General features: G+C 35.7%; 1 protein-coding gene across 2 annotated transcripts in view; it reads right to left on the bottom strand.

The window, feature by feature from the left end:
- Positions 1–21,271, bottom strand: part of PTPRA (protein tyrosine phosphatase receptor type A) — a 194,249-nt gene that overhangs the window by 72,632 nt on the left and 100,346 nt on the right. For both annotated transcript variants that reach the window (XM_031941764.1, XM_031941765.1), the window contains exon 3: positions 5,224–5,293. In XM_031941764.1, the coding sequence (XP_031797624.1) occupies positions 5,224–5,271 (48 nt within the window). In that variant the 5' untranslated portion in view covers positions 5,272–5,293. The remainder of the gene's footprint in view (positions 1–5,223; positions 5,294–21,271) is intronic.

The following is a 21,271-nucleotide window of genomic DNA, read 5'->3' as shown; positions in this document are numbered from 1 at the left end:
TGTATTCTATTTTATGGCTTTAAAAACATTATTCTGAGAAGAGAGTCTTCACCTGCCAAAGATACATGATACAAAAAGCATGAGATGTCCTCCTGTAAGAAGAATAAGGAAGGGAGTGGAAGAGGTGACTTCAGAAGAGCTTTTAAAATTTGGAATGGTTGCTATCAGAACTCTGCTATCACATGAACCATTGAAAAGTAAAAGGATTGGCTTACAGAATACAAGGTTCAGTTGGTAGTGTACCTGGTCAGCATAGTTATGCAACTTTATCCAGGGACATTCAGTAATATTGTAAGAAACGGTAGATAACAGGTATAACCCAAGTTGCAAGAGCAAAGCAGTGGGGAGGAAAGGCAGAGAGAGAAAGGAATGAGCATAAAAAAGAGAATAAGGCAAGAGATTCAAGGAAGGGATGGCATAAAGTTAGGTTGGTCTTGATTTTATAAACCCAAAGCTGAAGATATTGTACCTTGGAGTTTGTCTTTATGTCCTATACAAACTCTTGTTTGGGTTTAGTAACAGATAAAATTGCTCCAAATGAATTTCATGGGCCTTTTAAGAAAATTAAAGCTAACTTGTACAATGTTTCACTTTTTAAACTTTAGCTTCAAGAGAATTGAATGAAATGCAGTACCTCCTTATAGTAATATGTTAATTTACTTCAGGTATATGGTATTTATTTCATCTGCTACCTTCAGGTAATCTCTATTATTTTACCCTTAATTGTCTTACTATTTTGTCATATGTTTTAACCATAAAATCAACTCAACCTTAAATATGCAACAAAACCAACAATGACCACACTGAGCAAAAAAAAAAAAAAAAAAGAAGAAAAAAAAAAAGCCTTTGGTTTGCCAAGCCAGCTGCTGTTCTTAAGATCTAGTATTATTTAAAATATCCCTAAAAATCTGCTTGAAAATGGCTGGCTAAAGACAATTCCAATAAATTTGGGATGGAAAATGCCATCTGTACCCAGAGAGAGAACTATGAAGATTGAATGCAAATAGAATATTTTCACCCTTTCTTTTGGTTTGATTTTTCTTTTTCATGGCTTTTTTTCCTTTTGTCCTGATTTTCTTTCACATGACAAATATGGAAATATGTTTAAAATTATTGTACATGTACAATATATCATGTTGCTATCTTGGGGAAGAAAGGGAAGAAGGGAGAAAAAATTTGGAACTCAAAATCTTACAAAAATGAATATTGAAAACTATCTTTACATATAATTGGAAAAATAAAATGCTATTGAGAAAGAAAAGTACAAATATATATATATATATATTTTAAACCAAAAGGAAAGGAAATTTCTGGATTAATCATCTCTAATTCATATGGATAAATCAGTCTGGTTGCCAGACTGGAAGCCCAGCAAGCCACTGCAATACTCCAAGTTTGTTCTTAGCACATTTCTTCTACTTGAGGTTACTTACCACTGCCCAGCTAATTCTGAACTTCACTATTCACTCTCCTCCAAAAGAGAGGTGTATTATAATAAATTACGCTTCAGTACTGGAAGCTAGTGATATTTCTGTAGCATACCACTGTGGATCTCTGCTTAGGATCATAGCTTTTTATAGTTTGTAAGGATTTCAGAAGTTATCTAGTCAAGTCTTCTCGTTTTATAGATGAGGAACCAAGACCAGGTTCTTTTACTCCAAACTAAGTACTCTGTCCACTATACAATGCTGCCTGAAAGTCAATGTAAGCCTGGTTTTAAGTGGGGCTCAGTAGCAGACAGAGCACAATCTAGTTGACTACAATATTAGTCTTGCTCCTATTCAGGCTGTTTTTAAACACTTGAAGTAGAAGGATAGGAATAACCAGAAACTGCTTATTTACATAGGAAAAGTTATGGAAAATGCAATCTCATACAGGCCCCAAACTGACAGTAACATAAAAAATCAGTTGCTATTCCATCTATTCTACCTGGGTATCTATCTGTATTTTACAGCTATGTGTGGGACACACCCTCAACTTTCATTACACTAAAGAAGAAATGGTCTCACTTGAGGTTTCTACTCTCTTATTAGTAAATATAACATCGGATACTGTTTTACAGGGAAAATTCAATTTCCCTAATAAAGCTGGGTACATGACATTGTTGGTCTTTAGATTATGATCATAAAATAGACCATTTATGATGATCTGGCAAAGTAAATATAAAGTATTTTGAAAATAAATCTCTCTCCAGGTCTTGCTTCAGAAAAGAATTGAGAAAATGGACCTTTGCAAAAGTGGGGTCTATGGGTATGGTTGACTGCATGTACTCAACTCCAACTGATGTTTGGAACGATTTTGCTGAACTTCTTTATTCTATTTCTAAAATTTTTTGGTGTAAGCGAAAGCTCATCGAATAGGGAATGGGTCTTCTTTGGGCCTCAATTTCCTTGTCAGTAAAATGAAAGGGTTGAACAAGTGACCTTCATGGTTCCTTCCAACTCTAGAGTTATAATCTTATGACATTTTCAGAAATAAGAGATGAGTGGAAACTAGGTGGCACAGTTGAGAAGAGCACAACATGTATACTGATCAAGTTTGATATGAAGTAGGAAATGCTAAGAATAAAAAAGAAAAATAACAAAGCAGCTCTAGGAATTCTTGAGGTAGAAAAGAGTACTATCAGCTGCCTATGAAAAGATTTAAATGCTAAAGAAAGACAAGGTGAGCTTTGTTACATCATCTTGTCAGGAATCAGGCCTTTCTGCTACTTCCTGGTCCTCTGCACACCTCAGCCACCAGAAATGTATCTCATTCTTAGTTCCAGCTCCAACTTATGGGAAGTCTTAATCCCATCAAAATGTAAGCTCCCTGAAGGCGATATACCCCCTTAAATTAGATAGTGATGACATACAGCTTGCTTGGTCCTCTTCCAGGAAGAAGGACAAACAACCAACTATTGGAACTAGCAATCATTTTATCTAATCTATCAGAAAGCTTTGTACTTGACTGTTCATTACAAGTAAGAGACCCATTGAAGTTTATTAAGCAGGGGAGTCACACAATCTGACTTGCCTTTTAAAAATATCACTTTACCAGCTAGGTAAAAGACATTATCAGAGAGATGAAAAATTTGAGATAGGAAAATAATTTAGGAAACTATTGCAATAGTCCAGGAGAGAAGTGACATAGGCTGAAAATATGAATGGAAAAAAGGAAAGGGATGTAAAAGATGTCAAAGTAGAATCAATATAACCTGATGACTAGTTAGAAAGGAGAGGCTCTATGGATAAACTAAAGCAAAAAGTTAAGAATCATGGAAAAGTGGTTGTAGGAAAGCTGGAGTTAGCACATAGAAATCTATAAACTCCAAAGAAGATTACCCCTAAAATATAGGGGCAAATTCAGAAAAGGTAACCCTTATTAAGATAATGATGATGAAGATAGCTAACATTTATATAGTGCTTTAAGGCTAATAGAATATTTTACATGCACTATATCATATATCCTCACTATGTAAGGATCTGGCCTCAAGTCCCAGGGTTATCCATGTTTTACAAATGAAGAAAGTGGGGTACAGAGATGATAGGTGAACTGTCCATGGTCACATGGCTAATAACAGTCAGAGGCAAGGCTGTGGTCCCACCCTAATCTTACTTCAGCATCATATTCACTATACCCGGCTTCAAGAACTGCTACTTATTTGTATCAACAGTCCGCAGACAAGAGTTGGGATTGTGTAGGATGAGTGCTAGACTCAAATTAACTAATCAGAGACACCTTCAGGTACAAAGAGAAAGCATTTATTTAGTTCCTGCAAGGAGAGGCCCAGACATCTGGGAGTCATCCCACCTCCCAACATGAACTCATGGAACCTGACCAGTTTCAGGCGTATTTAAAAAGCCAAAGACCCATTGGATAGACTAAAAGGACATAACCATCCTTGACCAATGGTCACCAATGTTGTCTGCTTCCTGTGGGTTACATCACTTCCTGTAACTTCACTGACTTGGGGCCTAATCTTCTGTCTCTGGGAATAGAGATCATGTGGCTTAGGCCTAGTCTTACTCAATCAGTCCTATTCAGAATCTATGGCAATCCCAAAGTACAAAGATTCCATGAGAGCTTTAGGCAGCCAGTCAGTCTCTCTCTGGACAATGCTCTTGGGAGAGGAGCTACAAAATGAGTTAATCCATTGTTAACTATTTCTTTCTAATATCATTTAACTGCAACAGGAGCCACAGCAGATTTCTGAGAAATAAAAAGTTATAAATAAAACACCACCTGAAGTGTCTCTTAAGAATAGTCTATTGTGAAAGTCATTTACTAAATGGTATCTAACAGACAGATAGCTATTCTCTGAAGCAGCCAACTAACCAGGAACTGGAAAAGTTAATGCTATGAAAAATCTGGCGCAGCAAAGCTTTTCTCTCTTTGAACATCGTTTCTGTTTTTTCAGATGTCTGCAACATGCCATCCTGGTACATGAAGCCTTACTTGTTCTGGCATTTACAAACAGCACAGGACAGAATTTTTACTGAATCCTACACTCCAGATTAGCTAGGTTAGCAAAGTTCATGTAAATTATGATTCACCAATATTTGAAAATGTTTTAAGAACACAGAAACATGAAAAATTAGATACTGAATTCTGTAGTTCTTCATTACTTGGCATACTCACAGCATTTTGAAATCCCTCTAGCTATGGCAATATATTTTTTAAATGCCTTAGTAACTGAGGAAGGAGAAACTTATTTTTTTATTATCTTTCATGCTGTAAAACATATTCAAATGTTATATTTTCCTGACAAAATACCTTGTTCTGGGAAAATTTTTAAAAACCTTTAAGTTTTATAATACTTAAAAACCTAGTACTATAAAGCTAATAATAAAAAGTTCTGCCACAGCTTCAATGTCCTTTTAGGTTTCTATCCATATAGTTACTAGCTGGACAATCTCACTTAATCTTAAAGTTATGCTGGTTAAAATGACATTTAAATTGCATTTTAAGTTTACAAAATAATTTACATTTGTTATTTCATATGATTCTCACAACAACCTCTTAGGATTTGGTGTGATTCCAAGTCCCCTAGGCTTTATAATGCACTGGTGCTACCTGTATTTTATTCTAATTTCATAAAGAGTCTTTTGTATGTTTTAGCTATCAGAAATAGAAATAAAATTGAGGGTCTAGGTTTTAGCTTTGCTTGTAATGACATTAACTTGACTGACTAAACTGCTTTTTCAAATTCCATTTTCAAAATAGAAAATACATTTTCCTTACCTTAGTTATTAGAACAGCATCTTCCATTATTACCCATTGGGCTTCCATAAAGGTTTTTTAGCTGTACCACCTGCAATCAATAAAACATGCTTTTAGAGATACAAAACAATGTGAGTTAAAAGCACAATTAAATTCTTTGTAATGTAGTCTGCTATCATGGTCTTTCTTAGGCATTCAGAGAACATTCAGAGACTTAGAACAAACCACTTTTACTTTCTGAGAGATCTTCAGACCTTTTGGCACACAATGAATACTTAATCTTTCTTCTAAAATTTCTTTTGGAGAATTAACATCATAAAGTACTCTTTTACATCATTTGTGAACTATTCTCCAGTATGGTTACTCCAGTAAGAACCATTATATCACAGGATCACAGATTTATCTAGCAGAAACCTCTAGTCCATTTGTATCTGATCAGCAATCTCCTCTACAACAAGCATTCATTCATTCTCAACTTAAAATTTAAGAAAAAGATGATCTACTGAGGCTATCTACTCATTTCACTTCTGATTGGCTTCAATTTTTAAAAAGATTTTAAAATTAAGCCAACAATATTCTCTTTTTCATTCATTGTTCCTGGCAAATACAGTGGAGGAAAACAATGAATTCGGAGTTGTAGGGCCTAGATTAGAATACCATCTCTGTCATTTTTTTCTCTCTTGACCTCAGTTTTCTCAAGGGGGTAGAATAGAGAACCTCTACATTTCCTTCCAGTTCAAAATCCTATGAATCTATATTTTTATACTGCTAAATATCTAGGTTCTGCCCCTAAAAATGTCTTCTCAGTAGGTTTAATGAATCCCATGTACAGAATGGATCTTGTCTGAGGATAGACAGTGAGACCAAGTGGTTGGCCTGTAGAAAGAAGTAGCTCAGTTATGCAAGAAAAACACAAGCACATATATCCATGACCTAAAAAAAAAAAAAAAAAAAAAAAAAAAAAAAAAAAGTATTAAGTTTTAAGGACAGTTTTTCCTTTTTTTTTTTTTTATAATAAAAAATTTCAAGGATCAGAGCTGTCTAGCTTTCCTCAAAAGGCAGAGCAATCTGTGGAGTTGTCAGCTGGAATCAGGAGCATCTGAATTTGAGTTATGAGTCAGCTGTTTACTCTCTGCATAATCTCAGACAAATCAGTTAACAGTTTGGGGTCTCAGTTTCCTCAATTGTAACATGGAAGGGGAATTAAATGAGATCATCTCCAAGGTCCCTCACAATTCTAAAATCCTGTGATGCTTTAAGCTGCAGAGGCAGATTTAGTAGTTCAATGAAAGGAAATCCTTCTTAAAAATTAGAGTTGCCCAAAAGGGAAATGGGCTCCCTCAGAAGAAGCAGATTCTTACTCACTGGAAGCCTTCAAAGAAAGACTAGATGACAAATTGTTGGATATGTTACTGAGGAAATTATTTTTTATGGATAGGCCAGACAACATAGACTGAGGAGTCCTTTCCAACAATGAAATTCTGAGGTTCTATGTACATGCTTTATGAACTCATAACATGGCTTTATGGAAAAATCAAGACATTTTAGAAGAAACCTTAGACATCATCTAGTACGATCCCTTCATTTTAGAATGAGGAAATTAAGGTTACAGAGAAGGAAGGGAAGGAATAAGCATTTCTAAATACCTCCTATGAAACAGGAATTATACTTTTACAAATATTACCTCATTGATCCTCACAAAAACCTGGGAATAGGGAATGTCATTATTAGCTTCATTTTATAATTGAGGAAACTGAGGCAATCAGAGGTTAAGTGAATTTCCCAGTCACAGGCTAGATAAGTGTCTGAAGTGGATTTGAATTCAGGACTTCCTGAGTTCAGGTTCATCACTTTATATCCACTGTACCAGCAGTTGCCTCTGGTCATTGCCCTAGTGGAAGAGCTGGACTAGAGAGCAGAGTCTCTCGGTATAGTTCCTTTCACTACTTCTAAGCAAAGGAAATACAGTCCAATCCCTGAAATTTTATATTAATAAAACTCTAAGAACTAACCAAAATCTACTCCCCAGAAGCTTCTGTCTCACTATGGCAGCTGAATGATAATTAATGATTCAGAGATTACCAACTCTTTCCCTCTCTGAGCTCTGATTAGTTTGAGAATGGAACTGTTGAGGTCAGGAACCAAATGTTGAGGTGTAGACCACATGTTGAGGTCTACATTTGGGGTACCTAAATGAAATTAGGGTTTAGTTAAGGTCTAGTGGCAGGTTTGGGGTACAGGGAGTCAAACAGAGTTCCCCTGCAACCCCCTTAGATTTGGCGCAAGGATACAGCGGTATATGAGGTCTAGAAGCGGCACGAATTCCCAATAAAAGCATTTATTGGCCCAGAGAGCTAGATTAATAAAAGAGGTTTATTATTGAGTTTAGAAGTAGGAGACAGGTGAAGGTAGAGATAAGGAGGGCACTGGACAGAGGGTCCAGTGGACAGAGGGTCCTCACATGGCAACCATGTTTGGAATCTCTGCAAAGAGGGGTTCCCAGTGTGGTCCTTTTAAGTCGGAGACTTAGCTCGAGGGGCTTTGGGGTGTAGCCCCAGAGTTGGCTCAGATCCGGGTGGGCTGGGACAGGTCCGGACCTTCTATTGGAATTCAAAGGGACCAGGATTTGTGAGTCAAAGGGTAATTTACATTAGCTAGGGGGGTTGGGAATCAAAGATTGGAATCTTTCCCGCATCAGAACAGTAGATGATGAGAGGATGAAGAGTCACTCCAACTGATGTACCATAATGCCCACCCATAATGCAGCCAACTAACATACCAAATCACCCACAACAAAGAAAACCAGAAAGCAATTTGCAACAAAGGAGTTTGCAGCTAGGTTCTTTCTTCCCAAATTTTGACTTCAACCAATTCAATTCAGTTCAATTTCATTCAAAAAGAATTTATTATGCCATGTGCCAACTAAAGGACAGCATGCTATAAAGGACAGAAGGTTGGCTTGGAGTTCCAAAGACCTGGGCTCTAGTCCCATCTCTGACACTGACCAGCTGGACCCTGGAAAAGTCAATTAACTCTCTCAGTGTCTTAGGCAACTCTCTCAAACTAAGAGGCACAGAAGGTATCAAGCTGCATTAATAGAGCTTCCTTACTGCCAATCCTTCAAGACTTGATTTAAATCTCACCTTCTTTGTCTTTCCTTCTTCCCAATCTCAAAAGCCAGTTCCTTCTCTCCTAGATTACCTTTCTGGTACTTAGTATAATACCAAGCTATCTCTCAATAGAATTTGAACTCCTGGAGGGCAAGGATTATGTTTCTATCTTGATTTGTATGCCAAACAAATCTTTCTGACTGAGTTTCCTTGAGTAATAAAATTACAGGGAGGGAAGGAGGGAAGGAGGGAAGGAGGGAAGGAGGGAAGGAAAGAAGGAGGGAAGGAGGGAAGGAGGGAAAGGGAAAGGGAAAGGGAAAGGGAAAGGGAAAGGGAAAGGGAAAGGGAAAGGGAAAGGGAAAGGGAAAGGGAAAGGGAGGGAAGGAAGGAAGGAAGGAAGGAGGGAAGGAAGGAAGGAAGGAAGGAAGGAAGGAAGGAAGGAAGGAAGGAAGGAAGGAAGGAAGGAAAGAAAGAAAGAAAGAAAGAAAGAAAGAAAGAAAGAAAGAAAGAAAGAAAGAAAGAAAGAAAGAAAGAGAGAGAAAGAAAGAGAGAAAGAAAGAAAGAGAGAGAGAAAGAGAGAAAGAGAGAAAGAAAGAGAAAGAAAGAGAGAAAGAAAGAAAGAAAGAGAGAAAGAAAGAAAGAAAGAAAGAGAGAGAGAAAGAAAGAAAGAAAGAAAAAAAGTGGTAGGTAACTATGTTAAATAATGGAGCTAAGACAAAACAGAAATAGTTCCTCACCTCAGGGAGCTGACACTCTATTAGAAAAAGGATATTGTCTATTGAGTTTAGTATGAGGAAGGGTAAAAGCATAAGATGAAAATAATTTGGCCCCCCAAAAAGTCCTGTTTTTAAAGTGAGGGCTCTCTGTTTGTAAAACAATACCAGCCACACCCAGGGGTGTTCAGAGGCAACAGAAAGAAACTCACTACAAGAAGGAATCATTTCCTTGACCCGCCTCAATTTACAATTAAAAACTGAAGATAGATCTAGTCTTTTGTAGTATTAATATTAACTCTCTGCTTTCTCACATGAGAACCAAATAAGCAAATCAGACAGAACCCAACTATTCCTGTTTTGGAACAAAAGCAATCTCTGGCAGAACCTATTTAAAATGTGAATCAAAGGAAAAATTCAAATTAATTAAACATTTATTAAGCACCTACTATATAGGATCCCTTTTTTAGGTCCTGGGGGAAATAAAAAATTTATATATGCTACAGTCTTTACTCTCACTGAGTTCAAAGAGGAAAAAATCAAAGATAACTGTTATACAAAATTAGACATACTAACTACATTAAAGAGATACAAACAAGGTCCTTTGTGTAGCAGAAAGGGGAAATTTGTTCCTGGTAGAAATATCAGTAAGCTTCATAGAGAAGTAGCATATAATTTGGAACTTAAAGAATGGGTAGGAATTCAAAAAGTGAAAGGAGTCTCAGCATCCAATGTACATGCTCTGGATTTTACCTGTTCAAGTCATTCATTTATTTATATGGCTTGCTAATCTGGAATGTAGGCCCATTTAGTCCCTCTTTGGTGTAAGTGACTAGAAGTAAACTTAGGTTATGAGAAGAGAAGCATGAGATAAGCCTGAAAAGACAGCATGGCACCAGGTTGTGGAAAACCTTTAATATAGGATTTGGGAGATGTGAATATGTCTGTCACCAGCTTGACAGGAGCCAGGGGATATGGAAGAAGACTGTGAACCACATGCTCAATTCATTCTGATTTGGGCTTGGGAGACAACAGTGAGAAGCTTTTGAAAAGGGTAATGAAGATAGATCAAGTGAACCTTATAGGAAGAAAGCTCACTGAATGGTGGCAATAGAAGAAGGGTCTGGAAATAGCCTTGGGAAGCAAATAGTTCTTTTTCTTCTGGCATTATATGTTTGTGGAGTATCCTAGAAAAACAGCCAGCGATGTAGGGTGTTCCAGGGAGTAGCAATTTTCTATGGATATAAGAAGCTGGGAAAAGTGATATATAAGATGAAATCTTAGGTGAAGGAATTTTGCTAATTATAGAATGAGGGTAGGTGGGGAGTATATAGGATAACATTACCAATATCTCTTTAATTGTTTTAAGAGGAAAATAGTTTATAAAGCTTAATTTTGGTGCAACAGAGTGTATCCTGACATGTTCTAGATAGCCAGCTGCTTCTCCTTATGGTTTCTGTTTGTGAAATATGTACTGTTTGCTTCTCATTAGTGCCTCAGTAACTGATTAAGATTAACTCTTTGGTTATAATTTATTGATCAGTAGATTTCTGAAATAACCACAATTGATTACTTTCCCCATATTTGAGAGAATATATTGACAATTGAGAGAATGTTACCATTTATGGTTTGGGGAAACATGACATTTACTTCCCATTTCCTCTGCTGGAGCCATTGTTCTTTTTTTTTTTTTTTTTTGTCACTTGCTTTTCTTTCTTCTTTTCTTTCCTTTTATTTAAAACCTGGAACCCAGTCTTTCTATCTCCTGGCTTTCTCATGATCTGTTCATGCATGTCTAGCATCCTTTCTCTCTTGAGAGGCTCCTTTCTCCCTTCAATAACTTCTCAAATCTTAACACAAAAGCAAACCTCAAATGAGCAAAGTATATATAGTACTTTCTTTGTCAAGCAGAAATGTCAGGAAATCATTAAGCATTTAATGAGAGCTCCAGGAATACAAGAAATTCCACTTTGCTTGGCTTCACATTTTTTGTAACCAAGTCCTCCTACAGGTCATATGTGTAGCAATTGCTCAACTGAAGCAGGAGGAGAATAGGTGGAACCCATGTGCGAGACAACTGGGATGGGCAGAGGAGCAGAAAACAAAACATAAATCTTCCAAACAGCTATGGGAAGAGTTCTGGGTAGAATTCTGGAAAAATCAGATTTGTGGGACAGACCTCTTTTCCCCTCTGGGTCCTTATTCCCTCACCTCTCAAGTGAAGAGAGATTGAACTACTCTCCATGGTCAACCTTTCTGTGAAATCCCTAGCAGGGATTTTGTGTCAGATTTGTTTTGTGTCACATAGCATAATATGAAAATTCAGCAGGAGAGGACACTATTTTTTTACTGATATGAGAACTCTGAAGCCTCTGACACTGTAGTCATTGACTTCTCTCCAGGGTTTTTGTTTTGTTGTTGTTGTTGTTGTTATTGTTTTTGGTGACACAGCTCTATCAACTTCTGTGTACTCTCCTCAATGTCTTGCTGGAGGTCTTTAAAGGTAGGGAGGTGGTATAATAGAGTGCTGAACCTTGAGTCAAAAAGATGGGAGTTTAAATCTAACTTGTAACCCTGGGCAAGTCACTTACCCTGTTTTGTTCAGTTTTCTCATCTGTACAATAGGGATAATGGTAGCACCTATCTTCCAGAGTTGAGGATAAAATGAGGTAATACATGTCAAGTGATTTGCTAACCTTAAAGTGTTTTATAAATGCTACCTGGTATTATTGTTGTTTTTCATATCACTAATCTTGAGTTTTGAGGCATCATATTAAAGTTGAAAGAGTGTTGGAGAGAGAATTTTGGGAAGATGTTGGAGTAGGTCAGAAAACTTTTGGCTCTCCAAATTTCCTACACACACACACACATACACACAGAACATCTCCTCAGAGCAGTAGAAATAAATGCAGGGATAAACTGTTGTCCTAAGATTATGTGAGAAGACCTCAGGAAAAGCCAGACCTCTAGGGACAGGGATTCGGCCCCAGTGAAGTTAAAAAATCTCTAGGCCCAATCTGTAGAAGCAACAAACAACAAAATGCCCCCTTCTGGGGGCAGCTAATCAGACAGCTAGAGATTTAATTTCACAGAAAGTTTAGGATCTGAGTACAGAGCAGGAGATGAGGGACAGTCGGGGTCTAACCCCAGCAGTGGTAACCAGATGCATCCTGAGGTGTATGTATGCATACGTGGTGTATGCAGGGACAAGGTGCAGGGATGCTGCGGGCATCTGCAGGAGAGCAGAGTCCCAGGTTTCAGCTCCAGGGCATACAAGACAGCTATGGTACAGAAAGTAGGGAGCAAGATCATTTGTGGGACTCTAGCACTTAGGAGTGGAGAAAAGACCTCAAAGTTGGGTCCCTGAGATGGATCTCAGAAAATAACAGTAAAAAGAACCTACATCATTTCCCATACCTCTGGATTACAATTTGATGACACTAAAACAAACATAAAAAAAAAAAAATCAAAATAAAACAAAAAATAAATAAAAATGAATAAGCAGAGGAATTCAACCATTGATGGTTATTATGGGGAGAGAGAAGATCTGGGTTCATATTCAGAGGGATAGAATGGAACTTTAAAAAAGGGACTTTTTTTTCAATGAAAAATGTCAAATGGTCCCAAGCACAGAAAGAATTCTTGAAAGAACTTATTAAGGACATCAAAAACTAAATAAGAGAGATAGAGGAAAAATTAGGGGAAAAAAAATCAATCCAAGAAAACCAAGACAATTAGGAAAAGAAAGTCAACCAAATGGAAATATAGAATAAAAAATTTAACTTCAAGTCCAGCTCTTTATCTACTGTGCCACCTACCTGCCTCTACATACAGATCATGCCATATACAAATTAGAAAAAAAAATAAGATAAAGCACTATTTAGCTATGTTCAGTGGGCAAATTCTTCCCAAATAAAGGACAGAAGAAATCACAAAAGATTAAATAACAAGAAACTGAAAAAAATTAGCAAATTAAAATTAATACAGCAAAAATAAAAGGGGAAGTAACAAATTAGAAAAACTCTTCATAATTAATATCACTAAAAAAGGATTTAATATCCAAGATTCATAAATAAGGGCTTTTGTTTATATATTTTACATGAAAAAAAAAAAGCCATTCCCTAATGCATAAGTGATTAAAGAATAAGAACAAACAATTCTCAAAAGATTTGTAAATTAGTAGCAATCATATGAAATAATGTTCCAAAATACTAATAATAGGAAATGCAAATTAAAACAATTCTGAAATTTCATCTCACACCTAGCCAAGATAACAAAAGATGAGAATAGTCCATTTTGGAAGAGTTATGGAAAATTGGTCAGACTAATACACTATTGGGAACACATGCTGTAAAGTAATTTGGGCCCAAAAGGTCAATGAACTATATACATTCTTTGAACGGTGAAACCATTGTTATATCACAGATGCTACTAAAGAAAAAGACAAAAAGGATTCCTAAAATAAAATACTTATAGAAACATGCTGTAGCAAAAACCCAAAATCACAATGGATAGATTTAAAATGGATAATTTAAACTGGGAAAAAATTGAAGAAAATACAGTAAGTGAATATAATGGTATTTTCATGCATCATAAAAAAATGAAGATAAAGATTCAGAAAAAAAATGGAGAAGACTGTAATGGGCTGAAGCTCGAGTTGATGCACTGAGGTCCCAAGCACATGAGGCTAAATAGCAATTGGACGATACTCTATTAATATATGCTTGGAGAAAGAATGGCCCCGCCCACTCTCTGCAAGTTTTGATGTGTCATATAGGAAATGATGTAGAGATGATTTTGGTGGGTGGCGAGGCAGAGACAGAGAGAGAGGCAGAGAGGCTGCTGGGTGGGTTCGTGTCACGACTGCTCTCACTTCCTATTGCCATTCTCCCTTCATCTCCACAAAGAATAAAGATCGAGGATTTTCCCTTAACCTGAATTCCTGACTCCGGCTGATTTTAAAATACATGGTCATCACAGAAGACTTACGTAAACTAATGCACAGTGAAATGAGCAGAAAGAAGAGAACAATTTATATAAATAATGATCCACAATATATAAAAGAAAACTCTGAAAGATTCCAGAGAAACTTTAAGAACTTCATAAAAACTAAAGAAAAAGAGACTAGTATCTAGCAGAGGCAAGTTCTATCATAAGACAACTGAGGACAGAAACTAAGGCCAATTTTTCAGCATGAAAAGAAGCTGAGAGAGTTTGAGATCTGTCAGGAATGTGTGTTGGGGAACAAGGGGGCGCTAGCAAAGGAGGAAGTGTCAGAGAGTAAATGATAAGAGGGAATATAAGGCAAAATAACTGAAGTCATCAAAGATATTTGAAGTATGCTCCCTGATCATAACTAAAAAGTACTTTCTTTTATTCTCTTCTAATTTGTTTATGGCATAATCTGTACAAAGAGACATGTAAGTGGCAGAGTAGGTAGAGTGCTAGACTTGAAGTTAGGAAGATCTCAGTCCAAATCTGGTCTTAGACACTTCTGTGTGACCTGAGACAAAGCACCTTAATTTCTTTTTTTTTTCTTTTGGGGGGAGGGAGGGGAGAACTGAGGCAATTGGGATTAAGTGACTTGCCCAGGGTCACACAGCTAGGAAGTGTTAAGTGTCTGAGACTACATTTGAACTCAGGTCCTCCTGACTTCAGGGTTGGTGCTCTATCCATTGCGCTACCTACCTGCCCCAAAGCACCTTAATTTCTATATGTCTGTCTCAGTTTCCTTATCTGAGATCTTAAAACCTTGAGTACAAGCAGATAAACAGGAAAGAATATGACTTCCATATCGGCTAAATGAGTCCAAAGATCTCTAAATAAAAATAATAACTAACATTTGCATAGTACCTACTATGTACTAGGTACTAAATTAAGTGCTTTACAATTATTATCTTATTTGATCTTCACACAATTCTGGGTGGAAGGTGCTATTATTATTCCATTTTACAGATGAGGAAACTGAGGCAAACAACCACTGAATGACTTACCCAGAATCACACAGCTAGCAATTATCTAAAGTTGGATTTAAATTTGGGTCTTCCTGATTCCAGATCTGGTATTCTATCCACTGTACCACCTACCAAGTGACATACAAATATACAGGTGCAAATACACCTGGAAGAGAAGCAAAAAACAATAATGAAAAAGAAAATATGACCTCTATATAAGCAAAACATAATGAATTTGAAAAAAGGATGCATAAAGACAATGTAAGGATTTTAGTGCTCCCAAAGGGCACAAGTCAAAAATCAAAACACTATAATGCAAATAATAATAATAATACAAGAAATATTATTGATCACAAAATAGATACTTTTAATTATATTAACTTAAAAAGTTTTTGTACAAACAAAACGAATGCAGACAAGATCAGAAGGAAAGCAATAAACTGGGAAAACATTTTTACATCCAAAAGATCTGATAAAGGCCTCATTTCTAAAATATGTAAGAATTGACTCAAATTTATAATAATTCAAGCCATTCTCCAATTGATAAATGCTCAAAAGATATTAACAATTTTCAGATGAAGAAATTGAAACTATATGTAGTCACATGAAAAAGTGCTCCAAATCACTACTGATCAAAGAAATGCACATTAAGACAACTCTGAGATACCACTACACACCTGTCAGATTCGCTAAAATGACAGGAAAAGATTACAACAAATGCTGGAGGGGATGTGGAAAAACTGGTATGCTGATACATTATTGGTGGAACTGTGAACAAATCCAACCATTCTGGAGAGCAGTTTGGAACTATGCTCAAAAAGTTATCAAACTGTGCATATCCTTTGATCCAGAAGTGTTACTACTGGGATTATATCCCAAAGAGATCCTAAAGGAGGGAAAGGGACCCACATGTGCAAAAATGTTTGTGGCAGCCCTCTTTGTAGTGGCAAGAAATTAGAAACTGAATGGATGCCCATCAATTGGAGAATGGCTGAATAAGTTATGGCATATGAATGCTATGGTATACTATTGTTCTGTAAGAAACGATCAGCAGGATGATTTCAGAGATGCCTGGAGAAGCCTACATGAATTGATTCTAATTGAAATGAGCAGAAACAACAAGATTATATGACAATCAATTCTGATGGACATGACTCTCTTCAACAATGAGATGATTCAGAGAAATTCCAATTGTTCAGTGATGAAGAGAGCCATCTACACCCAGAGAGAGAAACATGGGAACTGAGTGTGGAACACAACATGGCATTCTCACCCTCTGTTGTTTGCATTTTGTTTTCTTTCTCAGTTTTTCTTTTCCATACTTCTTGATCTGATTTTTCTTGTGCAGCAAGATAACTGTATAAAAATGTATACATACATTGGATTTAACATGTATTTCAACACATTTAACAAATATTGGACTACTTGCCAGATAGGGGAGAGCGTGGGGGGAAGGAGGGGAAAGTTCAGAACAAATTTTGGAACAAAAAGTTTTGCAAGAATCAATGTTGGAAAAATTACTCATGCATATGCTTTGTAAATAAACAAACAAACAAACAATATTTTTTTTAAAGAAAGAAAGAAAAACTGCCCAGAACTTCTCAATACAGAAAACAAGCACCAATCAAAAGAATCTACAGATCATGGGAGACACACCTTATACTGCAAACTCCAAAAGACAAAATGATTAATATTTACAATTCCAAAGACAAAGAACAAATTCTGAAAGCAACCAAGAGAAAGATCTCCAAAGGAAAGGATATTTGAATAATGGCAGCTTATTTTGTACCCACTAGTAACCAGAAAAATGAATGGAATATATTCAGAAGAGCAAAGAAGATCAAGGTACAATACAAGATGGTTTATATATATACCCTATCAACCTGAGCCTAATCATCAGTAACAAAAAAGATATATGTTCAATAGATATAAGTATTTGAAACATTCCTAAAACAAAAATAAAAACTAAAAACTAAAAAGAAAAGGACATCCACGGAGTTAAGAACACAACAATGAAATTACAACAGAGGGACTGTAAAGATATTTTTTCCCCTAAAAGTACATAAGGTTATAAGAAATGATGAGCAAGGGGTAGCTAGGTGATGTAGTGGATAGAGCATCAGCCCTGAAGTCAGGAGGACCTAAGTTCAAATCTGGCCTCAGACACTTAACACGTCCTAGCTGTGTGACCTTGGGCAAGTCACTTAACTCCAACTGCCTCAGCAAAAAAAAAAAAAAGGTGAGCAGGATGCTTTCTGAAAAACATGAAAAGATTATATAATTAAAAAAATAAATAAAATAAAACAAACCCACAAAAACTTGCTAGAGACAAACTACTGTATACAGAGAAGTAGAGTTTTAAATTTTTAATTAAGAAAAAAAAAAGAGAAAAATGGAGGAAAATATACATCAACTCTCATAACTTTAAATGTGAATGGATTGAACTATCAGGAAAACAAAGAAAAGTGACAGATTGGATAAGAAAACAAAACTTCTGCAATCTGTTGCTTATCAAAAAATACCTAAAAAGCAAAGACAAATGCAGAATACACATGTGAAATTGGAACAAAATTTACTATGCATCAGGTGAATCTCAAAAAGCAAAAGTTGGAATAATGTTATTAGACAGTGCAAAAACAAAAATTCATAACAAAGAGATAAACAAGAAACATGTAGTCTACACAAGAGACACTGAAAGGAATCATTGGCAACAAACAAATATCAATATTAAACTTACATATTCCACATGCCTTAGCATCTAAATTCATAAAGGAAAAATTAAGCAAAGTACAAGATACTGGCAATCAGAAAAGAATGTTCCTTTCAGTTTTGGACCAATTTTCTAACTAAGACAAAAAAGAGAAAATACAGAATTGAAGAAACAGCTGGAGAAACTAGAAATGAAAATCTTCTAAATGGAACTGCTAAGTAATGTAGGTATTTTTTAGCACTCCATGGCATTTTTATAAAATTTGGCCATGTCTTAGAGCACAGACATATTATAAATAATATAAAAAGGCAGAAGTAGCAAATACATATTTACAGACCATAATGGGCAGAGTGAAATGGGCTGAACCAGAGGAACAAATTATTTAAAAAACCAAAAATACCTGATCAATGCAATGATCAATCATGCTTCCATTGGACAGAAAGGTGGTCATGGGGTACAGAAGCAGCTAGGTGGTACAATGGATAGTCAGAAAGTCAAGAAGGCTCATTTTATGAATCCAAATCTATCTACACACATTTAATAGCTATGTACCTGAGCAAGTCACTTAACTCTGTTTGCTCAATTTACATCTGTAAAATGAGCTGGAGAAAGAAATGGGAACTATTGCAATATCTTTGCCAAGAAAAATCCCAAATGGGATCATGAAAAGTTAAGACAATAGAAAAAGTGAACAACACAGAGGTTTAAATGGCCAAAGTAGTTTTATCTTGCTTGGCAGTGTATATTTGCCACAGGGATTTTTCTTAAACCCTCTTTAAAATTTTACTGTTGAGAGAGAGAGAGAGAGAGAGAGAGAGAGAGAGAGAGAGAGAGAGGGAGGGAAGAAGGGAAAGAGAGGGAGGGAGGGAGGGTGAGAGAAACAGGTTAAAAATAGTAAAGAAAAGAAAGCAAATGAAATATTTCTTAAATGCACTAAGGAAATTCTAAATGAAGCATAAAATAAAAATAGTGAAGATGAAGCATGCCTCATATCTCTTGGAAAAGAGCTGATCAAATTGGAGGTACAGTATGAAATATACAATTTCAGACCAGATTGATATGTCTATTTGTTTTACTTGTGAATACTTAATAACAAGAGAGAGCATGTATTGGTTGGGAAAGGGAGTAAGGTGAAATACTGGATAATGGATAATGATAAAGATATTTATCCTATTTTTAAAGAAAAGGGAATCAATAAAACATGTTTTAAAAGATAGACAAAAAAATCTAAAAAGGGAACACAGAGCAATTTTATTACTACCTCATAAAATTTAACATAAACACTAAAAACAAACTGTAACCAAAAGAAATTTACAATTTCATATATAATGCTCTCTTGCTTTGTCTACTGAAATATTGTTAGTTGAAGATTGTTAAGCTTATAATAAAAAAAATAATTTCTCAGAAATGAAAGATGACCTATTTTCAAGACTCTCCTGATTCTACTGTCCACATCTGGATGTACTTTAGCCTTTCCCATTGTCCTTAGAAGTAGGGTAAAATACAATAAAATTATCTCTCCTGTGTCTTTCTACACTACATTTTCACTAATGCAATATAAATTTACATTACTCCCTGTGTTAAAGTCTCAATCCAATGCTTGATTGTGACAAAGATATGACCCTGTTTTAAAAGGCAATACAAGCAGAATAAGCTCTGGTGGTCCTAACTAGCTGCTAAAGTTTAAAAAATGTCCCCAAAATAGACTATCCATCTTCTGAGGACCAGTTTAATTAAGTCAAAGAAAGCTCATTATTGTTAAATTGGTAATAAGATGATGAATCTTTCATTCAGATTGAATCCTCCAAGACCACATACTATAATGGTCATAGTGTACTTGTGATCAGTGAAGGGAATATACATCCTGACAACATATATTCTTGAAACTTTAAAGTTAGCTTTGGCATTTTTAGTAGTCTTATCACATTGTTGCACCACATTATTATTAATTATAATATATATTATATTATTATTATTATATTATATATAATTATATATTTATATATAATATATTATAATTATTATATAATGATAATATATAATGATAATATATTATAATATAAAATAATATGTTATAATATATAATATATAATTATAAAAGTAAAATAGTGTTACAGAATAAATAAATCATTAAAATAAAGTCAGAAAAACAGTGATCACAATTCTCCTTAAAACATATAACCTTGAAAACACCAAAACTCTATAGATCCCAGAGCTAGTTCTGAAAAATAGCAGGAGAAAAAGGCTTAAGGGTTGGGACAGGGTACCCTTTATCCTAGGAGTGGAGCTCAACTTTACCATAGTGTTAAAAGTCAAGAAATTGGCTAGAAAAATGAGCAAAAAACAACAACAAAAAGAACCTGGTTATTAAAAGCTATTATGATCAGAAGACAAAGTCAGAACAGTTGCATGCAAAGTTTCAAAGAAAAATTTTAATTGATCACTAGCACACACAAAAAGAATTCCTGGAAGAGCTCAAAAAGGATTTTTAAAAAATCATAGAAATGCAAATCAAGACAATTCTGAAGTACCACTACACACCTCAGATTGGCTAAGATGACAGGAAAAGATTATGATGAATATTGAAGGTGATGTGGGAAAATTGGGACACTAATACATTGTTGGTGGAATTGTGAATTGATTCAACCATTCTGGAGAGCAATTTGGAACTATGCTCAAAAAGTTATCAAACTGCATACCCTTTGATCTAGCAGTGTTTCTACTAGACTTGTATCTTAAAGAGATCATAAAGGAGGAAAAGGGACCCCCATGTGTAAAAATGTTTGTGGCTGTCCTTTTTGTAGTGGCAAGGAAACTGAGTGGATGCTCATCAGGTGGAGAATGGCTGAATAGATTATGGTATATGAATGTCATGGAATGTTATTGTTCTATAAGAAATGATCAGCAGGGGGCAGCTAAGTGGCACAGTGGATAGGGTACCAGCCCTGAAGTCAGGGGACTTGAGTTCAAATCTGATCTCAGACACTTAACACTTCACACTTCCTAGCTGTGTGACCCTGGGCAAGTCACTTAATCCCAATTGCCTCAGCCAAAAAAAAAAAAAAAGAAATGATCAGCAGAATGATTTCTGAGAGGCCTGGAGAGATTTATGTGAATTGATGCTAAGTGAAGTAAATAGAACCAGGAGATCATTGTACATGGCAACAACAAGATTATGCAATAATCAATTATGATGGACATGGCTCTTTTCAACAATGAGGGAGTTCATACCATTCCCAGTAGTCTTGTGAAGGAAAGAGCCATCTGCACTCAGAGAGAGGGCTGTGGGGACTGAGTGTGGATCACTACACAATTTTTTCACCTTTTTTGTTGTTTGCTTGCATTTTGTTTTTTCTCCTTTTTTTGCCTTTTTGATCTGATTTTTCCTGTTCAGCATGATAATTGTGGAAATATGTATAGAAGAATTGCACATTTTCAACTTAGGATCACTTGCTGTCTAGGGGAGGGAAAAAATTTGAAACACAAGGTTTTGAAAGGGTGAATATTGAAAATTATCTATGCATGTGTTTTGAAAATAAAAAGCTTTAATGAAAAAGAAAGAAAAAAATCAAATAAGAAAGA

The sequence above is a fragment of the Sarcophilus harrisii genome, chromosome 6, assembly GCF_902635505.1.
Source record: "Sarcophilus harrisii chromosome 6, mSarHar1.11, whole genome shotgun sequence".
Lineage (NCBI taxonomy): Eukaryota > Metazoa > Chordata > Mammalia > Dasyuromorphia > Dasyuridae > Sarcophilus > Sarcophilus harrisii.
Note: the sequence above shows the minus strand (reverse complement) of the source record. Positions and strands in the feature narration are given on the sequence as shown.